General features: G+C 50.5%; 2 protein-coding genes across 8 annotated transcripts in view; one reads left to right on the top strand and one right to left on the bottom strand.

Annotated features, from left to right (window-relative positions):
- Positions 1-396: 396 nt before the first annotated feature.
- On the bottom strand, positions 397-23452 carry ABCC10 (ATP binding cassette subfamily C member 10). Of its 6 annotated transcripts, none has more exons than XM_074863384.1 (22): positions 23401-23452; positions 15865-16061; positions 13561-14929; positions 12098-12325; positions 11736-11892; positions 11008-11147; positions 10465-10544; positions 10146-10317; positions 9417-9515; positions 9017-9206; positions 8553-8630; positions 7972-8163; positions 7415-7550; positions 6866-7061; positions 5748-6091; positions 5419-5588; positions 4867-5114; positions 4278-4531; positions 3809-3954; positions 3245-3342; positions 2933-3045; positions 397-903 (listed from the first exon to the last, which is right to left on the bottom strand). In XM_074863384.1, the coding sequence occupies exons 2-22, from the start codon at positions 16023-16025 to the stop codon at positions 768-770; spliced, it is 4707 nt and encodes a 1568-aa protein (XP_074719485.1). In that variant the 5' UTR covers positions 16026-16061; positions 23401-23452; the 3' UTR covers positions 397-767. The 6 variants fall into 6 exon arrangements, 5 of the variants coding, with proteins under 5 accessions (XP_074719485.1, XP_074719487.1, XP_074719488.1 ...); XM_074863386.1 differs by lacking the exon at positions 23401-23452 and adding an exon at positions 16975-17306; XM_074863387.1 differs by lacking the exon at positions 23401-23452 and adding an exon at positions 16975-17306 and having other exon boundaries at positions 4954-5114.
- ZNF318 (zinc finger protein 318) overlaps positions 23295-25979 on the top strand; it is a 27956-nt gene continuing 25271 nt past the window's right edge. For both annotated transcript variants that reach the window (XR_012628231.1, XM_074863382.1), the window contains exon 1: positions 23295-23766. Coding sequence is in view for 1 of the 2 variants with exons in the window: in XM_074863382.1 (XP_074719483.1) it covers positions 23395-23766 (372 nt within the window). In the remaining variant the exon portion in view is untranslated. The remainder of the gene's footprint in view (positions 23767-25979) is intronic.

Genomic DNA, 25979 nt, shown 5'->3' with positions numbered 1-25979 from the left:
TTTAGAGTGTTGGGGAGAAGGGGAAAACCCAAGACTTGAGTCCAAGGATGCCAACAGGAAGAGCAATCTGATCCTAAAGCTGAAAGCTGCCGTGGGTATTGCAGCTGCGAGCAGGGCAGGAGGGATAGGGAGTTTCCCTTGGAAAAGTGGTCTTGAAATAAACTAGCCTTAGAGGCCTTTAATGTAATCCCATTCTGGCCTTTCAGGGGAAGGTCTTCTCCACTGTAAACTGGAGGAAAAGCAGCAAGGTGCCTGGGTGCAGCCTTCTGGGCTTGGAAAGGTCAGCGCCCTCTGAAAGCAGTAGGGAGTGGGTAGGGTTGTCTTTGTGCAGAGAGGGTACCACTCCAGTATCTCACAAGAAACTCTAGGGGGAAAAGGGGACAGGGACCTGAAAAATGGAGCTTCACAAGGATGTTTCCACTTTATTTTAAATTACACGTGAGACTAAGTCTCAGACTAGGAGTCACTGATTTTTCAGTGAACAGAAAATTCCTCTGCAATCTCAAAGGGGAGCCCTGGAGGGGAGCAGTATCCCACCAGCCAGGCTTGCATGGCCCTAAACACCAGGTCCCATCTTCCCTACTAAAGGAAAGGCTGCAGTGCCATGCTCCCGTCCCTGAGGACCCACAATCACTGTCTGCAGGCAGGAATAACCCCTTCCCTCACTGCAGCAGATCCTGGCCCTGCAGGGACAGGGCTGATGTCTGAGGCGAGAGGAAAGCAGGCACAGAGCCAGGAGGGCTGCCTGGGCTCAGCCCAGGAGGGTGTCACTGCTGCCCGCTGTGCAGGAGGCGCTGGAACAAGGAGCCATCTTTCTGGCTTAGGCGGGTGGGTGAATCCAGCTCTGCCACTTTCCCAGCTTGCATCACCAGCACGCGGTCTGAGTCCAAGATGGTGTTCAGCCTGTGGACAGCAAACGCCAGGACACATGTTGGTGGATCTGAGGAGAAACCCTGGATACTGCTTCCCCTGCTGTCAAGGGGTGCCTCAAGACATGCCCAACATCAGGATCTGTGGAGCAACTCCTCGCACCCTCGGGCACACTGCAGTCCAGCTCCTCAGAGATCCTCTGCACACTGCTGAAACGCACCACCTCTCAGGAGAGCGCAGCGATGCCTTCCAGTTGCTACGCATGGCAGGGCACCAGGAGCGCAGAGGGAAGCTCTGTGGAGGGAGAGCTCAGGGCACGCCTGATTCTGGGCTTGCACAAGATGTCTCTGTTCCCACAGGAGAGTTACTGAGTTGCTTCTGTTTGCCCCTACATTTCCTCAACTGCCACCTCCTGGGGGCAGCAGAAATGGACTTGTGCACCAGCTGCTATCCCCAGCACTCTGGCATCATTGCTTATGCTGCCACCACCAGGGGATTTGCAGTTGCCAGACTGCCAACCATAGCACCCGCAGCACATGTAGGCCTTCAGTTCTGCCCAGACTGCGAGCAGGGCAGCAACCTCTGACCCTGGGGAGGGAAGACAGGACAGCAGGAATGCCTTTGCACAGCCGTGTACTGTTCAGTGCAAAACTACAGCCCTACAAAGCTGCAAGTCCAGGGAAGACACTGCAGAGGATTTGAACAGGTAAAAAGAGTTATGGAGTTCAGGACTCTGGTTACACATTCATCCCCAAGAGTGCCAGGCTGCTGCACTGGGAGTGACCTGGAAGGGCAAGGGACAAGTACTGAGTCACTTCCCATCCTAGATTTCACCCATCCAATTAATGGTTCACCTGAAGCTGAATGGCATGGAAGAACCATGGGTACAAAACAGCCCCATCACCACCTCTCCCTCCTTAATGTTCTCCCCCACCTCCCTTCATCACAGTGGAAGAAGGGTTGAGGCCATCTTCAGCTCAGTCTTGCTGCCTTGCGTTCTGCCACTCCCTCCTCTGCTGGTTCTCCTCTCCAATTACTAGTCCATCAGAGGTGGCCTCGCCCTACGCAACCCAAACACACACCTCAGCCCACAGTGCCCTCACCTTTCTACTCTATTTATACATAATATCCCCAGTGTAGGAACCACAGTCCCTTCACACCCCTCCTGGCTTCCTCCTTTCTGATGTATTGAACAAGACTCACTTGATTCACTTGCCAGACCCAGCCCACCCTGACTGTCATCTGTCACTCCCACTTCTGTGCAGCAGGACACCAGCCCCTGCCACCTGCTAATTTGATTTTTATTTTTGTGGTAACCTTTGTGCTTTGAAAACACCCTCCATGCAAGTGCCTAACCCTCCTCCAAATTCTCCTCCACTTGGCAAGAGTGGGAGCACTGCCTAATGCTAACCTGTCCCTTCTCAGTGTCCACAGCATTCATGTTTTTCCCTCCTCCCTCTGCCCGTAACCATCTACTGCCCGTACTCCTACACTAAACCTCTCAACTGTAGGGCAAGCACTGTTGCCCTGTCCTGCCTGGGAGGTCTAGCTTGCTGGCATCGGGTGCAGGCTGGGACCAAACCTCAAGTTTTTGGAAAACAGAGCTACCCAGTGTTCTGCCTCCCCCGGCCAGGAGCTGGCTGCAGCCCTCAGCTGCCGGCTGTCCTGCAGTGCCCTCTACTGAGCCAGAGACACCCACTCCTCCTCCATCTCCACGCTGCTACTTTCTGTAGGATAGTTCTCCATTGCTCTTGCCCTAACTTGACAGAGGGTCCAATTCACTCCCCCGGTCCCACTAAGCGGTGCCCAGGAAGAGCCATTTGCCATACGGTGCAGCGTTTAGCCCTTTGCTCTCCCCCAGTTTCTGGGTACAACGTTTTCACATCCAGTTGTTCCCAGCACCCAGAGGTTAATAAAGCAGAAAAGGCAAATAGGCAAGGTCAGCCTTTTGCACTTGAAAAGCCTCATCACAGAGACCTCCCTGCTCAGCTCAAGGCCCAGGTCCAGCCCTACCTGTGAGCAGTAGGATGAATTTAGGCGCAGAGCGCTGCTTCCTCCATACCTGTGAGCAATTGTCAAAACAGTTTTGTCAGCAAAGCGCTGGCGGATGGTCTGCTGCAGCAGCTGGTCTGTCTTCTGATCCACGCTGGCTGTGGCCTCATCGATGCACAGCACCTGCCAGGGACAGAGAGTGAAGGGAGCTCCCCAGCACCACAGGGAAGATCCCAGCCCCTGCCTGGAGACAGCCCAAGAAGGTGGCACAGGCCGTCTGTTCCCATCACACCCCCAACTCTGGAGTGCTCTGTCCTGCTGTCCCAACACAGCCGTCAGCAGCTCGTCCTCCCCCTCGCTCCAATGGAGGCAGGGCACTCACCTTGGCCTGCGTCAGGAGGGCTCTTGCCAGACACACCAGCTGTCTCTGGCCCAGGGATAGACTCTTTCCCCTCTCTCCCAGCTCGCTGTCCAATCCACCTGCAGGGGTTAAGCTCAGCGGTCACCCCACCAGGCTCTGCACAGGGCCCCAGACAGCTCCCCCAGTCTGGGGTTTTCCCAGCAGCACTCAAAATCCCAATCCTGCTCAGGCCCAGGCCTTGGGAACCAGACCCCTTCCGCTTGGACGCAAGCCACATCCAGCACATGCTCCCCTAGAACTAGGGGCTGGCTTATCTCTCAGGATCTGCTCAAACACCCACTGGGGCTGGTCTCATCAGCAAGATCCTGCCACCCAATCCATCACCTGCCAGTCCCTTGCCACTAAATCTGAGGGAATGCCACCGGGTCTCACTGACCTGTTCCCACGCTGGTCCTAGTGTGGCCTCACCGAACCAATTCCCTACTGTATCCACCTGGCCCCTTTTCCTCAGCTCCCTGACTGGGACCTTTTCCCTCCTCCCAGTACCAGGGCTCACCAGCTCCTTCTCACTGGGTTCAGACTCACCCATCTGAGTAACAGCATCCTGCAGGTGGCACTGCTCTAGCACCTCGTGGAGCTCAGCATCTGTCCGTTTTCCCTGGGGGTCCAGGTTCTCTCGAATTGAGCCACTGAACAAAAACGGATCCTGGGGGATGATGGCCAGCCTAGATCTGCAAGCAAACGAGAGCTGAGGGCTCATGGGGTGGGTTCTGCAGAAAAGCAAAGGCTTTTTTTTTTTTTTCTGGGGTGGGGTGTCATGGCTTGCTGCGTATCTTAGAGGCACAGAGACATGGGTCACATATTCAGCCTGGTTTCCTTAGTACAGCTGTTCAGGAACAACAGCACAACTCATAAGAAGCTGCCACAATCAGACTAGAGGGTGCCACGACAGTAAGTCCTTTGCTCTTCACTCTTCCTTTTGGCATCCAACCACTGAGAGCTCTCAGCCTCCAGGCCCTGTCAGCTACCCACCACTCTGCTCAGCCCTTCATACCTCAGCTCCTCCAAGCCCACCAGCTGGCTGTCAACACCATCCAGGAGAATCCGGCCTGATTTCAGCTCCAGCATGCGGAAAAGGGCCAAGAAAAGGGTGGATTTTCCAGATCCTGTGCGACCCACAATCCCCACCTTCTCCCCGGGGTAAACGGTGAAGCTCACACCATCAAGTGCATTAGGCAAGCCCGCTCTGTAGGCCAGGACTGCTTGCTGGAACTCCACAAGCCCCTGGCTTGGCCAGTCAGCAGCAACCTAAAAGGGACACCCAGGTGAGACAAGGTATGACCACGACCCACTGTCATCTTCAGTTTCACCGCCCCACAGGCCAAGCCCCATCCATCCCTTCGGATGATTGCTTGGCTCCTGAGCAGATCCAACGCACAGCCCAGCTCCAACTCTGCAGGACCCCTCCTAGGCTTGGTTTTGTCTCACAGCTTGGACCTAGCACCCGTTCTGCTCTCCTACCCCTTCCCATCATTCCAACCTTCACCAACTCCTGCCAGAGATTCATTCCCCCCAGGGGCTGTACTGGTAAAGGATGAACAATCAAGGTGGATTCTGTGGGTGAGGGCCTTCTGCCCACTCACCGGAACCCTGTGATCTCCCCAGGAGGCAAGTGCAGGGCACAGAGCCAGAAGATGAGCCAGTCCCTGAGAACATATTTGAGCTTCTACCTGGACCAGTTTATCCTGGGGCTCCGTGGGGATGTCTGTGGTGTATTCCTCTGTCCGCTCCACACTCACCATCATGGTCTCTGTCAGAGTGAAGCTGGAAATGAGGCCTGAGAGCAGGTTTGTGACAGACAGGGCATATGAGAGCGCCAGGCCCACAAGTCCTGCGAGGACAAAAGCATAAGAAAGAATGTTACTGGCAGGGAAGGAGACAGGATCTTGGTAGCAGGACAAAGAAACAAGGGAGAAGACAGCACTCTGGAGTCTGGGATCCCACTTGAGGATGGGGACACACAGGAAGAGGGACAGGAGCTGAAGCACTACACTGTGGGTGACTTGTAGAGGGACAAGAGGCAGAAGCTCTGGATCTTGCCCCAGTGTAGGAAGATGTGCAGCTCTGGGCCAGGAGAGGAGGAACCCCTGGGCCACAGCCTAGCGGTGGGCATAGAACAAGCCCTGGCAGCCTACCTGGATTTCCCAGTTGCTTCTGGTGCTGGATGATGGCAATTCCTGCAATAGCAGTAACCACAGCAACCCCAATCATCTGCAAGCGGATGTCCAGCCACTGCATCGCTGTATTGCTGGCAAAGAGGCAGCGCTGGTTCTGCTCCAGGCGCAGCTGATTCTCCAACTCAAACCTGGCAGGTGCACAACAGAGATTTGCTCCACTCAACCTCTGTTCCTGCTGCCCCAGACCAGGGGCATTCCTGCCACCCTATAACCAGCCCCACATCAGGAAGGCCCTGGTCTATAAAGTCAAAGCTCTGTCTCTCTGGGTGCTCTTTCCTTCCACTCACCTTTGTGTTGCCCGCATGGCTCTGATGCTGCTCAGTCCCGAGAGGGTCTCTGAGAAGTGAGTGTAAATAGGAGACAGGGTGACACTATAAAGGCGCTTGAGCTCCCGGGATGTGCGCCGGTAATAGCGCTGGATGGAGAAGTAGAGGGCAGCCAGAGGGAGTAAGACCAGACCAATCCAAGGGAGGCCATAGGTGATTATCACCAGCATGCCCAGTAGCCCGTACATGTTGGCCAGGAAGATGTTGAGGATAAATGGCAGGCTGTCATCCACGCAGTACAGGTCTGAGGAGAAGCGGTTCAGGATCCGGCCTGTTGGTGTGGTGTCAAAGAAGGTGACTGTGGCCTGGCGACAAGGGAACCAGAAAATAAGAGCCCGTCAGCTGCAGTGATATCTAGCCACAGAACAATGCCCAGGAGAGCAGCACCAAGGGGAGCAGATAACCCACAGCCCGCTTCCTTTCCTCAGCTGAAGAAGTCTCAAATTCCAAAGCCAGCATCCACTCTCAGCCAAAAAACTCATGCAGTTCACATGGTAAAAGGAAGGAGCCCTTCTGTGGCAAATGGCAGACAGCTACCAAGACAGCAGTCACTCAGATCCCATACTGGTCAACCAGTAGCCAGTGAGACAATCCTAGCCTCTAATCCTATCTTCCAATCCTCTAATCCTAACTCTAGCCTGAGGACCCAAGGAAGTCCAAATCCTAAAGAAAGTTAACTGGCACGTGCCAGCATCAGCCCTGAATCTTGCTTAATGACCGCTTCCAATCTCATCTGAATTTGAGCTCATGATTCTGCAAAAGCTACTTTGATTCAATTGGCCCTCACCTTGGCTATATATCTAAACCTAATGAGTGAACAGATGCAGGTGGCAGCCATGGAATGCCCCTCCATGGAACGGAACAAGCCTCACAGGACACATTCTGAATGCCAGCTCATTGGCTCCTTGTGCTGGCTGTGGTGCAGCCCTTTTTGAATACAACCCTATGGGGAGCTCATCAGCTAATACCAGCAGAAACCCTAATCCACCTCCCAAACCCGTGCTCCCAACTATGAGAGGAACATCAAGGCAGAGTGACTTGCAGGAGACCCAGCCTGCCCTGGACTTTCTGACCATTACCTTCAGAGCCCTCTGAAGCAGTCGGTTGTGAATGACAGTGGCGGCACGGATAGTACCGTAAGCAAACAGGAAGGCCCGAAGAATGGTGAAGAGGGAGTTGGCCCCTGCAATGCTCCCATAAACTATCAGGTAGAAATTCACATCCAGTGTGCCATTGGAAGGGACTGGGGTGGTGTCCAGAGCTTGAATGGGGGAGCTGGAACACAGAAGGAGGAAGATTATGAATCTGCCAAGGTCTCCATGACAGTAACTCACAGGCAGGTCATGAGAACCTGGGATACTTTGACCTGATACTTCTGTGAGAAACCACCCGCATGCTGGGACAAGCACTCCAATTACTGTGCAGCTAGAGGTCTTTCGTCAGCCCCAGGCAGAAGCCCTTCAGGCACCTCATCAGGTCAGAGTTTTCGAGTCTCTTTCATTCTCAAAGCAGCCACACAGATCCCCTGCAGCGGGGTGGTCACTTTATCTTCACAGGAAATGTCCTTAAGGGCAAAATGGGAGTGTGTTTCCATCTATCTTTGGCATCTCTTGACCAGACTCACTTACACAAGCCCAACAACGGAGAAGAGAAGCAGCTCCGGGGAAGGCGGGGAAGTTGAGCAGACCATCACTGAGGTATTTGCTGTCTGGGATATGCTGGAGATCCAGTGTGACAACCACCAATCTGAGATATTTCTGGATGCTACAGAGAAAGACAGACTGCATAAAGAGGGATTCAGCCTTCCAATCATCAAATAAGCAGAAAAGCTGGAGGGGAAGCTGCTGCACAACTTCTGTTACTGTCTCACTGCCCAGTCTAGTCCTCCCCTGCCTTCATTCTCCACCGTTAGTAGTAGAGCAGGAGCAAGGGAACAGCCTTGAGCTGCAGCAGCGACAGGGCACTGTTAGAGCAGCAGACGCAACTGCAGCAGTGAGACACCAGATCCTGTTCCCACATGTGCCACCTCCCTAACTGTGCTACTTTAGTTTGAGGAAGAGAAAAGGGGTCTTCCTGCTGCAGGGAGAGTGATTAAACCCCTGGCCTCTTTTTTTCCCTGGACTCCACACAACCCGGGAATGAGAGAAGAAAGTCTAAGAGATGTGCTGCTGGGCCACTGCCTTACCTTGCATCAGGAGCAGTGAGAAGAGGATGGATAACGCCAAGCAGCTGCCCACTGCCATCCAATATGCCTTGTACACCTGAAAAGCCACTGCCCCTTCTTTCTTCTCTTCCTCCTTGTGGATGAGATAATTGTTTTGTGTTGATTCATCTGCCTCTGTCTCTATGGCCTCTTCTTGACCCTGTTCATCAGGGGCTGTGGGAATGGAAGCAAAATCAAAGGTCAGTATGACGTAAGCTCCTCCTGCAGCCGCTCCTTGCTGTGAACAAAGCAAGACTAGGCTATGAGGGAGACTTTTCTTCCCTCCTCTCTCCTCTTTCAAGACAGGTGCACCAATCCTGGCAGACCTTCATCCAAAGCTGGACCACAGTGGAACAACAAATCCAAATACTGCTCCAGATCAACACCCAACAATACATGGGCCTCCTCTCCCTCTGTGCACACACTATCCACAAATCAGCACTGCCACAGCAGAGCAAGGTGGTGGGAGATCTGCTCTAAAGCCAGTAGCCATCAAGTACAGGTTCTGTCTGGGTGGGCAGCTGGGCTGTCCCCAGCCACCCTTGAGCTTGCCAGGTATGGACCTTTATCCTTCTGCCTCTTGTCCATATGCTTGAACTTGGGGAAGGCTTCCACAAGTGGCAAGATATCAGCTGGTGTGCCTGCGAAAAGAGACGTGCAAATGCTTCAGAGTCTGTGAGGAACAGATGCAAGCTACTCACTGCCTCCTGCATGAAATGGCCCAGTTTTGTTCTCTCATAACATTCCCTATTTTCTCTCACAGCACATGCACCCTTGAAGGCCCTGCTCCATACAACCTGCTATGGACTTCTGCCTTATCAGCTCCCCACCTCTGGGGGTGTCCTGTTTCATCTGTGCATCTGCACATTCCCTTCCACCCCATCTTTGCCCTCATGCAGTGTCCTCAAGCTCTTTATCACTGGGTTCCCTACTAGTTAATCCTACTCCCTTATATCCATCTTTGCTCAAGCCATTCCAAGACTGGCACACAGGCACAAAGGAATGCCTGAGAAGACAGCCAGCATACCTGTCTTAACTATTGTGCCATTGTCTATCAACAATAAGGCATCAGCCTTCTCCAAAAACTCTGTTCTGTGGGTGCAAAGGATCCTGGTCTTGTGTTTGAGAACTCCAAGAATGCATTTCTGCATAAGATGGTTGGCTACATCTGCATCAACAGCAGCCAGGGGATCATCAAGGAGGTAAAGCTCTTTCTCCTGAGAGGGAGACAAAAGACAGGGGTACAGCTGGTGGCCCTGCTGGAGCAGGCAGTACTGTAGAGAAAAGTGCAAGTGCTGCTGTGTGGCACACTGCCAGCACCTTTAGGCCAGCATGATGCGGTTTAAGACAAGCACATTGTACAGCTTCTTTACATCTGACTTGGCACTGGGCACAATCTCCCACAGCATGACTTCTTTGCTATTTACCTGGTAAACGGCTCTGGCAAGTGCTATTCGAGCCTTCTGTCCCCCACTGAGTGTCACACCATTTTCACCCACCTCTGTCTGGTCACCTGCTGGTAAAATCTGAAACATCCAAGAAAATCCATTTAGAAGGGACAAGAAACTACTGGGGACCCAAAACCAGAACACTGGGGTCCCTCTCCTGCCTCTGGCGTCCTTAGGGTGACACCTTACCAAAAATTAAACAATGCAACAGTCTATACACTGGTTCTGCAGACAACTGGCAAGCTTGGCTAGCTTCCTACCATATATAACAGCCAGGTTTACTGGCTAATACAGCCATAAGCCTCAAACCTAGAATATGTGTATTACTAATACGAGGACCACAGACTCAGACCTTCCAGAACCCAGGGAAGTTCCTTCTGATCCAAAAAAGCATCAGCTGCTGATAGGTTCTGCCTGAAAAAACCAGTAGTCATCAGCTTTGCAAGAACATCTCCTTTCCTCAGGATCAAGAGCTTTTGGCTCAGCAGCAGCAGAAACCATCCAAAGTGCTACCAGAGTGACTTCACGCCTTAAAGAACTGTGGGGCCAGGCATGGTCTGGGATTGTAATCAGAGCAACGCTGTGTGATTGGGACATTGGAAAAGCAGTCTATAGCCTGAAAGAATGAGGACTGCTCCCACTGAGGCTCAGGCTGGATGCAAAAACTGGTCAAGAAGGCCCAGTCACATTTAAAGTTTAGGCACTCACGTTCAGGTCCTCGGAGAGGGCACAGGCCTCCACCACCTCCTCGTACAGCCTGGCGTCATATTCCCGCCCAAAAACGATGTTCTCACGGACAGTGGTAAACTGTATCCAAGGCTCCTGTGTGGCCAGACCAAATCCTTGCTCCAGGTCACAAACATACACTCGTCCTCCTTGTCTGCAAGCACACCAGAAGTGGGTGGAAAGGGCAACAAAGGAGGACTCTTGGCAAATCAAAATGGTCTACAAACAGAGATACCACTGGATAGTCCCTGCCTGCTGTGGCATGGAGGGACCAGGCATGGAAAGTCTTTAGACTACTTACTTAATAAGCTCTCCAGTGATGGCTGCAAGCAGAGAGCTTTTGCCAGAGCCGACCTTCCCAACAACCCCCAGGAGCATCCCCTGCAAAGGGAAATGAAAAAGAGCAATGTGATGCGCTAATACAGGGTGGCTCATACACATTTTTTGAGCCATGTGTAGCCTGTAAGAAAGCTGACTGCTGTCTTAAACTAGGACTATCTCACAGGTTCAGCAGCAGAGCTGGGTGCAGATGTTGGGTAAACTAGACTCCTGATAGGGCAGGACATAAGCCTGCAAGGAGTGTTAACTCTGGAGCCGAGCTGTATTCCCTGCCCAGTCCTCTCCCGCAGCAGTGGTAGAAAGCAGAGGGAGCTGGTTCATCTCTTTTCTGTAAGCCATGCCTGGATCTCCTCCAGCACCCTTCAGCTCTGAGAGATGTAATGTGTCCTGTGCCTCTTGACAAACAAATGAATTTGATGCACGGCTCCTAAGACCAGGAAAACATGCCACTTCTGCTCCATTATTTGGCTTCTCTAGTGCCATTCTTCTCTGCATCCTTGCTCACCTTCCTCACTGACAGGTTCTCAACGTGCAGTTGCAGAGTGCCTGTGGACAAGGGCTGCCTGGTGCTTTCCTCCTCAACTGGTGCCCATGAGAAGGCTGCACATTGCATCTCCACGGCAGCAGCAGTACCTGAAGGGCTATCTGCAAGAGAAAAGCAGCACAGCATTGCAATGCTATGAGAAGGCCAGAAAATGAAAGGCACCTGGCATCACAAATACTATCAGCTTTGCTCCAAAATAGATGAGACCACAGACAGGGCACCGCCATGATGCCCTTGACCCAACCACAGAATGAGACATTTGCCTGCTGACTTACCCTTAAACTTATACCTCCCTTCCTAAAACCCTCCTGTCTCCAATTCCCACCAGACACACATGGTGACCTGCCAGCTGTCAGGGAGACACTGTAAGGATAACCTGGTTTTATTACTGTTGAAGGTAAAAAGAATGTCAGGGAGCTGGCAAAAGGCAAAAAGCTTCTTCTAAAGTGTCACAAATGGCAGGGTTCTGTAAGGACAAGCAATGGCCTACAGCTGGTAAAGAGAAATGTTATAGCCTTGTCTCCCCTTTTCCACAGAAATGAAGTGCCTTTACTCTGCCTCTGACAACCGAATGTCTTGAATCATGAAGTGACAGCCAGCTGCCCTCCAGTACTGCCCCTGGGCCTCAGGCCTCCACTCTGAATGCCCCCTGCCCAGGGCCCAAGCCCAGCAGCACCCTTCACCATTACCTAGGGCATAATAAGCTTCCAGGTCCTGGTCCACGAGTTCAAGGAAACGCTGGATTCGATCCAGGGAAACTTTGGCTTCCAAGGTCCCATTCAACACCCATGGGAAGCTGTTGAGGGGGAGAATAAGCATCCCAACAAGGGCCAATGCTGTGAACACCTGCATGGGTAAGGAAACGACCATGAGCTGGAGGCAGCACCTCCCTTGCATATCCTCCAAACAACTTCACTAGTGAGAGCCTGAAGAGCTGTGAGGAGACACAGGTTGGGTTTATTTCCCAGAGGAGATGCCTCATGACTGCAGACCCATCATAGATTGTCCTCTGCACGAGACAAGGTTGGAGCTCTCCCTTCTACCTACTCACCTTCGTGGCAGTGAGCTGGTGACCCAACAGGACATAGGTGATGAAGATGGCAATGGAGACAACAACAGGCAGTGCTGCCCACAGATACACGCACACAGCATCCAAGTACTTGATGGCTCGTAACTTCTGCAGCTCTTTAGCCCGGCAGGCATTTATCCTGGTGCTGAGGTGCTTCTCCCAGGCATAAAACTTGATCACACGAATGCCACACAGGAACTCTGTCATTAGCTGCAAGCAAAGAGGAAAAGCACATAGAGCAACCAGTGCCTGCCTAATGCATGAAATGCCAGCTAGGCATCTGGGCTGGGGCCAGGTTTGCAGTTGCCTCCTGCTAAGGGCCAGGCTACAGATAGCAGGAACCATTTATTGCTAACAAAGACATAAACTCAAGTGGCAGCTACTGGGAACTTTGCTCTCACTCATTCCACCAGCTTCCTCAGCCACCCCTGCTCTGTTCAGCTCAGGAAAAGGCAAAAATATTACACTACTTCCCTAGTGAAGGATGTGCAACACAGGTGAAGGGATGTGTGGAATTACTAGCTCCAGCCTGGATGCCATTTACCTACTATAGCCTGACCTTGAGATAATAACACCCGACTCTCCGGCCCGGTGCTGCCATGACACAGCCAGTCTGTACCCAGAGCCTGGCTGGCTCACATCCAGCAGCTCAGGTGTCCCTGCAGCACACTGTCCTCTCATTTCTGCTCTCAGGTCAGCATGTGCAGAACAAGCTGAGATGTGTCTGTGTCCGACATGAAAGAAAACTAACAAGAGAGGTTTCACTCAGCAAACCAGTCTTACAATAGTTGGAGAAAATTCAACACACCCCATACAACTAGATGCACCTTCTCTTGGGAGAAGTATTTTTAAAGCTCCCAACAGTTTTGACATGGAGTTGACTTATGTTTCATGCTTCCAAAGCATGATGGAAATGGCGAGTGAAAGTGCTGTCCCCTCACATCAGAGATACAAGGCTAAAAGGTGGGAATCAAATGTCTGACATGTGGCGAGGAAAGAGATGGCACTGCAAATATGCAAGAAGCTGTGGAAAAGATGACTGAGGGTGCCAAGCCTGAAGCAATAGAAAACCACTCCACCTCAACATTGACAGCACTAGTGGAGCAATAGGATGGAAGCACCTCTGAATGAAATATCTCTAGAGGAAGCAAAACCTTAACTACTACACACAGAAACCTGCAAGGAAACCTGAATTAGCCCAAAGGGCAAGACAAGCATTAGAGGTTCACTATCTTGTGGGTGGTGAAACTGCATCACCCTGAAACACTTTTGAGTCAAATGTGTGTGTGTGTGTGTGTGCGCGCCCCCTCCAGCATTTTTCTCAACAGCTGTGATTAAATTAATCTGCTTTGGATCATGACAAGTGGCCAAAAAGCCAATGTTCTAGGGGGAAACGGGGAGAAAATACAGCAACAAACTCAAGAGAGCCACCAGCTGCCCCTCACCTTGACCCGTGTGTCCTTGTGTTTCAGCATCTCCTTGTTGTTCATCATGATGCGGTTTGCTATGACCTTGTTGATGGGCACAAGCAGCAGTGCCAGGGCCAAGCCTCCCAGAAAGGCTACCCCCACTTGCTCGTAGAGGAGGTAGAGGGTAATGGCAAACTGGAAAGGCAGGCTCCATACCTCGTGGAAGCTGAGGCAGAAGTTGACCAACCTGCTAGTGTCTGTGCTCATGAAGTTGACAATTTCCCCCACGGTGAAGTGGGTAAGGCTGGTGCTGCTGACACGCAGAGCCTTGCGGTAGATGGCAGAGATGACGGCGGCCCGCACCATCAGCATCACCTTGTTCACCTCATAGCTGAACTGGTTCCGCAAGAGAGCGCCCAGAAAGGAGCCAGCAAAGAGCCCGAGGGCATAGAGCACCCCATGGCTCAGGGGCTCTTGTCGTGACTCCATGAAGTTCACCAGCAGGTTCAGAAGCAGAGGACCCGAGAAACCCAGCAGGTTGCCGGCCAGCTTGAGAAGTCCAAGAGAGTAGAAACGAAGCCCAAAGGCTGCATGAAGGACTGAGAAGAGTCGCACAGCCTCCTGGGCACGGTGCAAGCTGTCCGGGGCATCACTACTCCCATCACCTCCAGCAATGATTGGGCTAGTAAGAGACACTGTCTCCTCCTCTACTTGGTGCAGAGCTGCCTTCTTCTGCCAGCAAGAGTAGAACCGATCACAGACCCTGGCAGCCTGGAGCTTTCGAGGAAGCACATAGACATCCTGTGGCTTGTTCAGCTTCCATTGATAGCCACATTTCATAAGAGGGTTCATCCAAACATAAAAGAAGCGTGAGAGCCAGCTCTCACCATCTTCCGCTACTCTCTGCTGATCAGGCACTGGGATCCCTGGCTCTGAGACAAGCTGGTCGTCTTGCCAGGAGTGATTGATGGAGAGGAAGTCTTGCCTGCCAGCGGTGGGGAAGAGGCAGGCGATCACATACACAAGCAGAGAGGCCAGCTGCAGACAGAGAATGGCGAACCTGGAGGACGCAGCAGGGTGGGCAGGGGACCAAGCCGTCCCACTTTGGTAGTACCACACCAGCGTGATGATGAGGGAAGGCAGGGGTAAGAGAGCGAGGAGAGCCAGGGCCACCGGGCCCCTGGTAGAGCTGTGAATGGACCTGAAGAGCATGAGAAGAGCGAGGCCGTGCGTGAGCCATGTCAGGGCACCAGTGCCATTGGCCAGCAATTCCAGGTACACAGGGCCCAGCTCCTGCTGAAAAATGGTGGCTGGGATGGTATCGGCAAGGAATAGGCCAGCAAGTATGAAGGAGGAGGTGATTCTGCACCCCCAGCCTGGCCTGCAAGGCACCCTGGAGCCAGATCTGGAGTGGAAGAAAGAGCAGAGAAAAAATTTACAGTTGAAATTTCACCACATCTCCTTTCTTCCTCTCCTCTTCCCCCCTTTATCTATTCACTCTTACTTAACATCATGGATTCACCTCCTTAGATTTGTAACTTTCTCAGACTGTAGGCATTGCTGTACCACATCAGGTCAATATAGCCCAGTACCTGATCAATACCAGAGATTCAGATGCTACCAAACAGCATTTCTCTACAGAAATTTGTTTGCAAACTGCCATATTCTGTGGTCAAATCAGACTCCAATCCTTGAGGATTAACAAAACAAAAGTATATTTAACCTCTTTAACAGAAGTTCTGGATGATAAAATTCTCTGGGTCACATCTCTGATCCTTGATTTCTTTTGACTTCGTGGTATTTTGTCTAGAAACATTATCACTGTTGATTTCAGTGATGCTGTGTATGTAAACTCCATAATGTATTGCCCAACAAAATATTTCATTACTACTTGATTCATTATCATTTGTGGCCTTTCAGTATCAGTGAACATCGCCATGTTTATGAATTTCAGAAGGGGGTAAACAGAAAAACAATTTTTGGTTTCTCTGAACCCCTTATTACCTTATATACATCTTCCATGACACCTTGGATTTACATCCTCTCCCAGAAGACTCCCAGTTTCCCCAATCCCCATTCACTGAAATTCTTTTGAATTATTTTCTGTGATTTTATGCTACCTTCTCTATTCCTTCTGGATTCTTTTCTGCAGTGGAGGGACCAGAGCTGTACACTGTACTCTGATTTAGGACGGATGATGACAAATATATTAGCATTGTAATATTGTGTCCTTCTCTAATTACATATTTAGCACATTATAGGGTGATCTAATTTCCAGCCTTTCTACCCCACCTCCAGTCCTGCATAATAAACAAGAGCTAGACAAGTTAGTTGTCATACCTTGGAGTGCCAAGGAAGCAGGCACTGACCACTGCAAGGATCACATGAGGAATCACATTTAATGTCAGCTGATTAAAGCAATGGCCAATGCTGCCATGAACCCACACAGGGAGTGGATCTTCTGGGCTGGTCCCACACAAACCAGCCAGGATGTTCTCCATCCTTTGCTGGGAATTCAATGTGAGAGACAGAAGCTCCTAGGGTAGAAAAGAAAAAACAGCATGAGGTACAAAATGAAAAAAGTACAGCCCCAGTCCAAGGTGGACTGTGATAAGAAATGAACATAGGGCTAAAAGTAACTTCCTGGGTCACGCAGTCCAGGCTCTGTTATTGTGCACTTGCTATCATATCACCTACTTTACAAAATGATTAAGCTCCAGTTTAAAATTATGTTGATTGCCCCCTCAAGACACTCTGGGACCTCAATGCTCTGGGAATTTGAAGCTTTTTGCTTATTTCCAGGCTGATTTTTTCACATGGCCAGTTTACCCTTTGAAACTAACAGCAGGAAGCATTTGCCTTCCCACTGATCACTCTGAAAAATACTCTGAGCTGCTTAATAATCTATTTCCATCTTCAAAACAATTCCCACAATGGTACTCCTTAAGACAGCGTGTAACATTACACACCCTTCAGATCACAGGGGAGGCCGCTGGTGTCCATCCAGAAAAGCAGCCGGTACCTCCAAGCTACACCGGACAAGGGCACGAGCAGGAGTCGGGGGTCGTGTGCCGCCCCCCGGCCTGAAGCACGCCTGGGAACGCCTCGACTTTACAGCCATTTCTGTCTGCACCAGCTAGCCCCATCTCCAGCCAGAGGCTGCGCGCAGGACCGAGCTCGCCGGGCAGTAACGGACCACCGCAGCGCCAGAGCCAGGGGACCGGGACCGGGCCCTGTGATGGCAGTGCCCCCGGCCTGCGCCGGTACAGCCCTGGGGACGGCCTCTCTGGACCAAGGGGCAGGCGGAGCACCCGGCACGTGGCCTGCAGCGGGCGGGACCCCCCGGCCCCCCCGGCCACTCCCACCGGGGCGACGTGCAGCGGCACCGCCACCTCCCCCCCACCCCGTTCCCGCCGCACGGCGACCTTTGACCCCCGCCCCCCGCCGTACCTCAGTTCGCCCCGCCCCGGCCGTAGGGGCGGTGAGGGCGCAGGGGCGCCCTCTGCGGGGCGGGAGGACGCGCTGCAGCCCCGGGCCAGGCCGGGCCGCGGGGGTGCCGAGCGGCCCAGGGAGGAGACCGGGGGAAGGCGTTGTAGGACCGGGGCCGAGTGCCAGCCGGCGGGCAGCGCAGTGAGAGCGCGAGTCAAACCGGGCGATCTGGACCAGGGAGGCCGCTCGGAGGCGGGAGCGCCAGGCCCCCCGCCGGCGGCCCAGGCCCGAGGCCCGGCCGCAGGCAGCGGGGGAGGCGCACACGGGCCCTGCGCTTGGGAGCGGTTGTCGCCTCTTCCCACGCAGCTCCAGCTCAGCTGCCTTTTGAAGTGCCGTCTGCCGGCAGGGAGGTGGCGAACCCAAGGGCGTTCAGGGATTTGGTCAAAAACGTGAGGCTGAGATAAGGAGAAGAAGCAAATGAATGAAACACGAGCAGCTAGTTCAGACGTTTATCTTCTAGTTAAAAAGAAACTAAAAATCAGTCCCCGGTCACAAACAAACGTGATTTTCCTCAAAATTCTTCTAGTTCCTTCCTGGTGATCATCTTTATCCCTCCCCTCCTTCTCCTATCATATTTGGCCCACAGCGCCTGGCACTCCGTGAATGTTTCCGTACCAACACACACCAGACACATGTGACAGACTTGCAGTGTAGCTGTGTCAACCAGCACAGGAATATTTATGCACCACTGGGCATCCAGAAGTCAGCACTGGCAGGTATAGCCCAGGCAGTACTTTTACGGGTATAAAAGCGCTTTTGTAGCAGATGACATTACTGCAAGAGCGCTCTGCCAACAATAGATTAGCATAGCTGAAGAGGCCGAGCTCTCCTAGCACAGTAACAGCCATACAAAGCAAGATCATTATGTTAACCTAATAAATCATCTGAATAACACAAGGTAAACAAAACCATTCAGTTTTACCTGTATTGTGCACAGTGACTATGTTTGCCCAGAGCATAAACACACACATGCAAGCAGCATCCCCAAACAGGACATTCGGTCTTTACTACAAGAGCACATTGCACTGGGGGGTGAGCGCTCAACTTCCCAGCTGAGAGAAAATGAACCCAGGAGGACATCCAGCTGCATCCCCTCCAGACTGTTCTACAGGAACAGGAGCGTGCGGTAAATTTTTATAGCAGATGCTCTGGATACTTCACTTTCCCAAACCCTCCCTTCAGTACTCTTTCTTGCTAAGGAAAATTAGTGTGTCCCTATAAATAATTCATCACAGGTAGCAAGATTTACTTTCAACATGCAGCTCATCAGAGGTATATAAAGTGTGTTCTGAGCTTAGAAGTGTTATCGGTGGGGTGCTGAGGAAGGAAAATATCAGTAACATTCCTGAGAAAACAGAGGGATCTGGCTGATGGAGTGTGTAACAGCAGAGATAACAGCAAGAGCTTGCAGGCCACAGTACCCTCTAATCATAGTTTCCTTGAAAAGGACAGGACAAGAGTGCAGTTTTCTTAAAGTCCTCTCTCTATATATATTCTTGTTTAATTGTTGTGTCTGAGGATGCTGATTTCTCACAGCTGTGAAAGTAATCTTTGCCTGTCCATCAGAGTTGCAAGGCTGCCCTTTCATGACCAAGCTATCTGATGCGGTATGCTGTGTGTATGTGGCCAGTCTGCTCTCTCCCCCACAGGTTGTCCAAATGTTTCTAGAATAAGCTTTGCTGTAGAGGCCTTGATAATAAGTTTTATGTCTTCTCTGCTCAAGGAAGCTTCCCTTCAAAAAAATGCTGTGAAAGCTGCAAACTCTCAAGACAGCATCAGGGGATATGTGAGGCTGCAGCATGAGCTGCACACAAGTGAAACTTTCAGATTTTGTGGTTCTGATGTCTCGTTTATTTCCAAATGAAAAAACAAAAAAAACCCCAAAAAACAGAAAACCAGACCAAACCCAACCAAACAACCACTTCTCCTAACTTAAGATACCAGAGAAGTTCTCAGATATCAGGGCAAAGACCATCCTCTTTCTTGAGCTAATCACTCTCAGAGCTTTTCTATTTCAGCCACATTGCATTCTAGCCTCCTGCTTTTGCATGTGCTGCATTCTGCTTGCTCATCTCTCCTAACCTCTCTTCATGTTCAAAACCATGAACTTTTCCACTTCAGCTGAAAGATGGAGAGCTTTCAGATGCCACAGATCCCTTTTTGCTCCAGACAGCATTATCTACTCACATGCAAAGACAAACATAAAGGGTATTTAAAAAAAAACACCCTAGGAGAACAGCAATCCACCCTAACTGATCTGAAATCACTGGCACCTGTTCTGCATAAGTACATTTAAACAGGAGCACAGCAGGAATCTGAACAGACATTCCTCCTTTTGGCTATTTCCCCTCTTCCTGAATATTGCTACCTGTGACATTGACTGATTTAAGATATGCGCCATGTGGAGTACAGGCTTGTGAGTATATTGCTTAAAAAGTACCTTGCACACTAAAAATAATCATACACCTGACAGTTATCAAAAAATCAGAGCATTCAAAATTGAAAAAAAACCACCCAACATCAGGTTTAATTTAATCCACCCCCACAGGCCGATGCAGGCCAGATTTTATTATTATCCAGAGTTTTTTAATGCTCTAGATTGATATACCCACAGTGAGGAAGAGTTGTCTGGCAAAGGGAGACTGCCCACCTTATTTTGTAACAGATTACTTAATACCCCTCCCAGGATTTGGAGTCAGGGAACTAGTGCAGGCTGCATGCCCATAACACTTCCCAGCTACAAGTAAATACTGGGCTGAAAGAGAAGCCAGCCTAGACAAGCCTTAAATTCAGAAATATCAACCTTGTAATTATAGATGTAAAATCTCTGAAAGCAATTGTCTGTTTGGATGCGTTTTCTGTGCTCCAGCCAGGGCTCTGCTATCAGCTGAACCATCCTCAAATTCCACAACGTCATAATTGAGGAAGGCTTGATTACTTGGCTCAGTCTGAAATTTTTCATGAACAGGCTGCTTTGGCTGGAACTGAAGACACAACATACATATTTTGCCCTTTTTTCCAGGAAAAAAATTAATGCAAAGTTCAGAAGACAGAAGAGTACCTTCCATGCACCTTCTCACAAGAACACTTATTCTGTCATAAAAACACAGAAATTGTCTTTGTTCTTACTAGTAGCTTAGCTATTTAACACTGGAAGGAGTGCTGCACGGTTGTCTCAGGCCCCTGGATCTAGTCTTGGCTCAGACATAAGAAGGTAAAAAATGACAATTAAGGGCTTATGTTTTTTTCTGTTACAGTACTGCTTTTTAACCTAACGGTCCAACCTGAATTCAATTCTGGTTTCTGTTTACTTGTTCATACCAAGCTACTGCTAGCTCTTCTCAGTCTGTTTTCTTTCTCAGTGTTGTTTGCTTCTGCTCCGAGAATTCAGAGACACCTTATTACCCCAACATTGCCCTCACCATCCAATTAGCTAAAATCTCTACAAGCAGCAGCTAATTGCAAGTTCAATAATGAGCTCTGGAATTCCAAAGAGGCATTTGGGAGCTGAACTTGTAGCAGAGGAGACTGACTGGCACCTTTGTCCAGTGAGAGTCAGGAGCATCATTCACAGGAGTATTACAAAAGCCTCTGCAAAGCAGGTAAGGACCTTGCCTGGCTTCTTCAATCCCCGAGACAAGTTGTAGTGCTTCCTCTTGCAAAGATGTGAAAACTCTCAATTTGCTCTGCACCATTGGGCTGAAATTTCAGTACTGATTTTAGGAATAATTTATCTGAATCCCACTACGGGTGCTCAGTCCCTTTAAAAACTTAACTTAGTAAGGCATGTGATTAAAAGATGACACTACAGCTAGTACTGAATGAGTTTATAAATTGTAATTGTAAAGTGATGCTCAGTAAGATGACAGGGTGCTGCAAAATGCTAGTGAGCACTAGTCAGTCAAGTATTTTTCTCTAACAAACATAATCTTTCTCTTCTGAACTCTTTTAACACCGCAACATATAAACTGTTTGTCTTTTTTTTTTTTTACCCTTCCTCCCTTGAGCAGGTTACTTACTGGTGCACAGGTTAGACATTTTAACGAGCTTTCTGATTAGTTATTGGTATCTGGATTCCTTCACCTTCCAAATGCCACTGAAATCTATCACCAGAAACCACCAGGACATCCGTTGACCTCATTTGGATACAAGGCAAAAAGGAGTTAAAAAATATTTTAATGTTCTGGCATTTTGTAAAGCTTTTAGGTATTATATACATAACTATATGAAACTGCCAGAAAAAAAAAATATTTGCTGGGTTTCTTGGGTTTGTGGCTTTTTACTCTTGACTTTTAAAACCAAACTGTGGTTTAAAACCATTTTTTTAAAAAGCTGATGTAAATAAAGCAACAGCATAGAAGAGATGTCCAAAACCAAATAAATCCATTTTCTCCCTCTTGCTAGGATGTTTTTACTTAATTCAGTTGGTGAAACTGAGCACTTGACACAGACACCTGACACTAATGCATGAAAACATGGTTTTCCTTTTAATTGAGAAACAACACATTTGGGATAATGGTATATGCCTTATAGTGATAAACTTGGACGTGATCTACAATACAAAGCCAGAGGGGAAATTTCTATGTACACATCAGTTTTGTAGTGATCATAAAGCACAGCTCTGTGCCTCTCCGAGTGTCACCAAGTCTGCTGCTTAGGGTAGTTATTTGGAACAGGTTGAATATCCATTGCCTCCACTGTCATTGTGTTTTGCTCCCACCAGAAGCAGATCCACAGTCTGATGAGCATCTTCAAAGATGAAATTCTTATCTCAGGATACTTATAACTGAATTAAGGTCACAGATAAACATTATTAACCTTAGGAGAGGAGGGGGAGGAGTGGACAATGGTAACGGAAAATAAGATAGTCTTTATATAGTTTGTGCTTATTTTGATGATTGGCATAACTGAGCATATTTCCTGAGCCTGTGTAGTGGTGCACTCACTCAGAAAATGTCAAGGTGGGGTTGTTAGTTTTAATACACAACTGTACTCAACCACTCCCAGCAGAAATACCTTATTATAGCATCAGGCAGACCCCCACCCATCAGCCTGCTGCTCTTTGTTGCCACTGCTGTAAGTAGTACACTTCAAGTGGTGTGTTATGTTCTAGCAAACACATTCCCAAAAGCCACAGGCAGAATTTCATCCAAGTCTGCAAAAATTGTTGGGGTCTTCAAATACAAGCCTTCACATGTCATCTAGCTAATAATAAAACACATGCATGAAACTTCTCCCAGTTTCTAAACAAGATATAAAGCCTGAGGAATTTGGGAAATGGAGAATTTTATCATAACCTTAATTTATTTGCATTCATTTCTTCCTACTGCTAGCCCATTTCAGTTAATTGAAAAAAAGAGTCTTTCTCCTCCTCACCACACAGCCCCCAGCATGAAATAAGAGAAACGTTTCATGCTTCACTTATGAGAATCGAAACTGTCATACTCACTTGCCTGCACTAAGCATGGTCGGTAGCTGGTGCTCAGGTGAGAGGGAGGCGGGAAGAGATTCCTCCCTATCATGTCATCCCAGCTCCTGGCAGTCACTGCAGAATTTGTTCAGAAATTTTCTGAGCTGAAGGCTCAGCCTCACCTCACCAAGCAGCCAAGGATTGCTCTTGAACACACTTCTACTGAAGGACAACACCCATACCGACGAGCAAAACGGCACAGTGCAGGGGTAAAAAACCAAAGCCCTTTTGCTTTTGGCTTCAACCTAAAAGCTACGGCCACCACAGGCACACCAAGCTGTGGCAAGGTCCGACTGAGGCCTACTGCCTCACAGCCCGCCCCTCAGCGTCCGTGAGAGGGAAGCCCACCTCCCCATAGCGCCCGTGAGAGGGAAGCCCTCCCCGCCCCGGCCTCCCAGGCGAAGCTCCCTCTCTCCCTCCCCACCGCCTTCGTCCCCCGCCCGCCCTCCCGACCGGGAGGGCTGAGAAGGGCGGCGCGGCGGGAAGCCCCTGAGGAGAGGCAAACAGGAGAGCGCGGCGGAGCGTGTCCCCCTCACGGCCGCCGGGAACCAGCAGCGGAAGAAAGGAAGGAAGTGGCGTCCCGCACCGCCGAGCATGGCCACAGCACCCGCCTCCGCACGAGCTGCAGCCCGCCCCACCACACGTGACGAGGGCCCGGCGGCCGCCATTTTGTGCGGGCGTCCCCCAAGCAACGCCTCCCGCTCCCCGCCCCCTCCCCGGCCTGGGCTCACCCCGCCCCCCCCCCTCCCCCGCCGGGCCCGGGGGTGCCTGGCTCGGGAGCGCGCGCAAGGGCGGCTGGCGGCGCGCACGCGCGGGGGGCAGAGGGGGGCAGCCGTGGAGGGGGGGGGCCGGGTCATTGGAGCTGGGGCGCCCGCGCAGGCCGTCGGGACCCCCGGGCCGCCGGCGCCATCATGTACCGCTCCAGCAGCGGCCGCTCCGGCCCCTCGTCCTCGTCTTCCTCCCACCGGCTGAAAGAGGGCAGCTCGTCGGGGTCTCGCACCTCCCGCTCCAGCACGTCAGGGCCGGGGCCAGGCCGCGGCCGGCCTCCCATGCCGCCGCCCGCCGCCGCTGCCGCCGCCGCCGCCGCCGCCTCGCCGCCGCGTACCGCTTCGCCCCGTCCCCCGCCGCGCCGCCACCGCTCCCCGTCGGGCCACCGCGGCGTCTCCCGCCGATCCCCGTCGCCGCACCGCAGCAGGAGACTGCCATCGCCGCCGGGAGGACCGGGGCCCGGGGGGACCCGGGGCCGCCGGGGGAGCGAGCACGGAGACGGCAGCAGCAGCCGGGTAACTACTTTCGTGCGCTGAGGGGTCTCTGTGCGGGGCTCGCCCCTTCCCTCGGGGCTGTCAGGCCGCGGGGGGTCCCCACCGCCTCCGCGGCCCCCGGCGATGGCGGGCGTTTCCCTCGCGGCACCGGCCTCCCCTCAGCGGTACCCCGACCCGCCGGCTGGGCCCTGGGGGCAGCCCATGTCGCCGCCGGCGGAGCGGGGAGCAGCGGGGCGAGGGCCCCAAACTTGGCGCCGCGGGGTCCTTGCGGAATTGCACCGGCCCCGGGCTCTCGCTGTGCGGAGGGAGAAGGGCGATTTTCCCCCTGTTCCTTAGAGAGCCAAATGGCAGAAGAAATTAAAATCACCAATTTCCATTTTAAATACTGTTTTTCCTTTAATTTCCGTTACGTTTTTATTTCTCTCTTATCGGTTAGAGCCATTTTAGATAAGGCTCAAAAACGATGCTATCTTTTGCTAAGGCAAAGGATGTAACTCGTCGCTTTCCTCCGTTTAATGTGGTTTGTGTTATTGTACAAATACAGTTTAATTTATAGGAAGATAACTTTTTTAATAGGATGTTGAATGAGTACTTTGTCTGAGTTCTTACTGCTCTCATGGGTGTACAAAGCAGACTCTGTTACAGATTTGTATCTTGGAGAGGTATTCGTTGATAGGTAGTACTTTGTAGTTGGAGCTGTGTACAAGGTGTTCCAGTCTTCTCACTCTGTCTTGGCAAGATCTGATTTGGGCACGTGAAACTCTGGTTTGGCATCCAAAGTGATACCATCGTGGATGTGGACGCCTTCACGCTAAACCAAAGTGTATAGCTGTACTATTTTTCTTTGAGCGAGTGGCATTCACTTACTTGGGTTTTCTCTTGTTACTCCTTGGTGCAGTGATTGTCTTGTCTGGTTACTGTTACCTACGGTATGTAGTAGATGCACCGAGTGTTTGCTGAAAGAAGAGATTTTCATACTGGGATATTTTAGACTATGGTTCTGTGATCACTCAATCCAGCACATGTACAATTAAAAAGAAAGGTACACTTGCTTTTTCCTCCCGTTGTGCAGTCTGTTCTGCCCCCCTCCCTTGTGCTCACACTTGTAGTTGTGAAGTTGCAGGATGAGCCGATTTGAGGAAATGATATGGCTGATCCAACAAAAATATATTGTCTGCAATTATTCATTGCATAATGGAACCCCAAGAGAGAATGGGGATTGCTCTTTCTGATGGCAGTACTGGTTCTTACTGGATTTCTTTGGAGCTGTAGCCGTAGAAGAGATCACAGGTGATTGTAGTGGAGTTAAAATTCAGCTATTGGTGCTATTTGTTATTTAAAGGTGAGCTGTCCTGGAGGTAGGGGAAGATAATGTTGTATTTGACAGTTAAACCAAGCTAGGCCGAGAACCATTTGGTTTTAGGCTGTATTTCACCATTATCTCAGTCCTATAAGTTGTCTGCCCTGCAAATTACATTGCTATTAAGGCCCAGATTCAAAATAAGTAACTTTTTTAAAGGAGATAATTTTTAATCTGATTCGTGTCTGTTCGTGTCGTGGCTCAATTGACAGTTACATGGTCACAACTTGAGGGAATGACAAACTGGGATACAGGAGCAGAACTTTCTTACACGGACTTCACCATCATTCGGTCTGCCATTTCATTGTATCCATGGTAGGCTCTGAACCTATGCTGGCTGTAACAAAACCTTCAATGGCAAATGTGTTGGTGGTTCAGACTTGGAGGAATTTGAACTAGGACTTTTTGACTGGAAGTGTCCCACTTTCCCTTTAGGGGAAAAAAAAAAAGCCACCAAAACCCCCCACTTCACACAAACATTATTCTTGACAAATGCTATTCTTCCAGTCTTATTCTTCCACTCTTGAGCCAGCCTTCTGGTTCAAGTTACAGTAGTCATTTTGGCAAATTGTTGCAGATTCTTGATGTTTTTCTTGCCTATTCTAATTTCAGAGAAGGATTGAAAAATTATTAATCCTAGAAATTAGGTTTTAGCGAGTTAACTAGTGCTGAACTGCTAAGCCAAATAGATTTTTTCTTTATTTACGAGAATATTACTGCATTTAACCTTTCTCTAGGAGGAAGCTCTCACAATAAGAGGGATCTTGAGGCAATTAAATATAGCCCTTTAACGTGTATTGTGCTGTCTCTTGCATATGCTAAAGCCCAGTGTAAGTAATATTTAGAGTATATATTATGTACATTTTTTCCATGG

Source organism: Strix uralensis, chromosome 3 (genome assembly GCF_047716275.1).
Source record: "Strix uralensis isolate ZFMK-TIS-50842 chromosome 3, bStrUra1, whole genome shotgun sequence".
NCBI classification, from domain to species: Eukaryota; Metazoa; Chordata; class Aves; order Strigiformes; family Strigidae; genus Strix; species Strix uralensis.
Note: the sequence above shows the minus strand (reverse complement) of the source record. Positions and strands in the feature narration are given on the sequence as shown.

What these genes read in the sequence shown, in the direction of transcription:
- ABCC10 (XM_074863384.1), bottom strand. Translation starts at nt 16,025, where the DNA reads ATGGAGAACATCCTGGCTGGTTTGTGTGGGACCAGCCCAGAAGATCCA. An exon ending in TGCTTCCTTGGCACTCCAAG is followed by an intron (nt 14,930 to 15,864) that starts GTATGACAACTA and finishes CTTCCACTCCAG; the next exon opens with ATCTGGCTCCAGGGTGCCTT. An exon ending in TTCTCCGTTGTTGGGCTTGT is followed by an intron (nt 7,062 to 7,414) that starts GTAAGTGAGTCT and finishes TCTGTGTTCCAG; the next exon opens with CTCCCCCATTCAAGCTCTGG.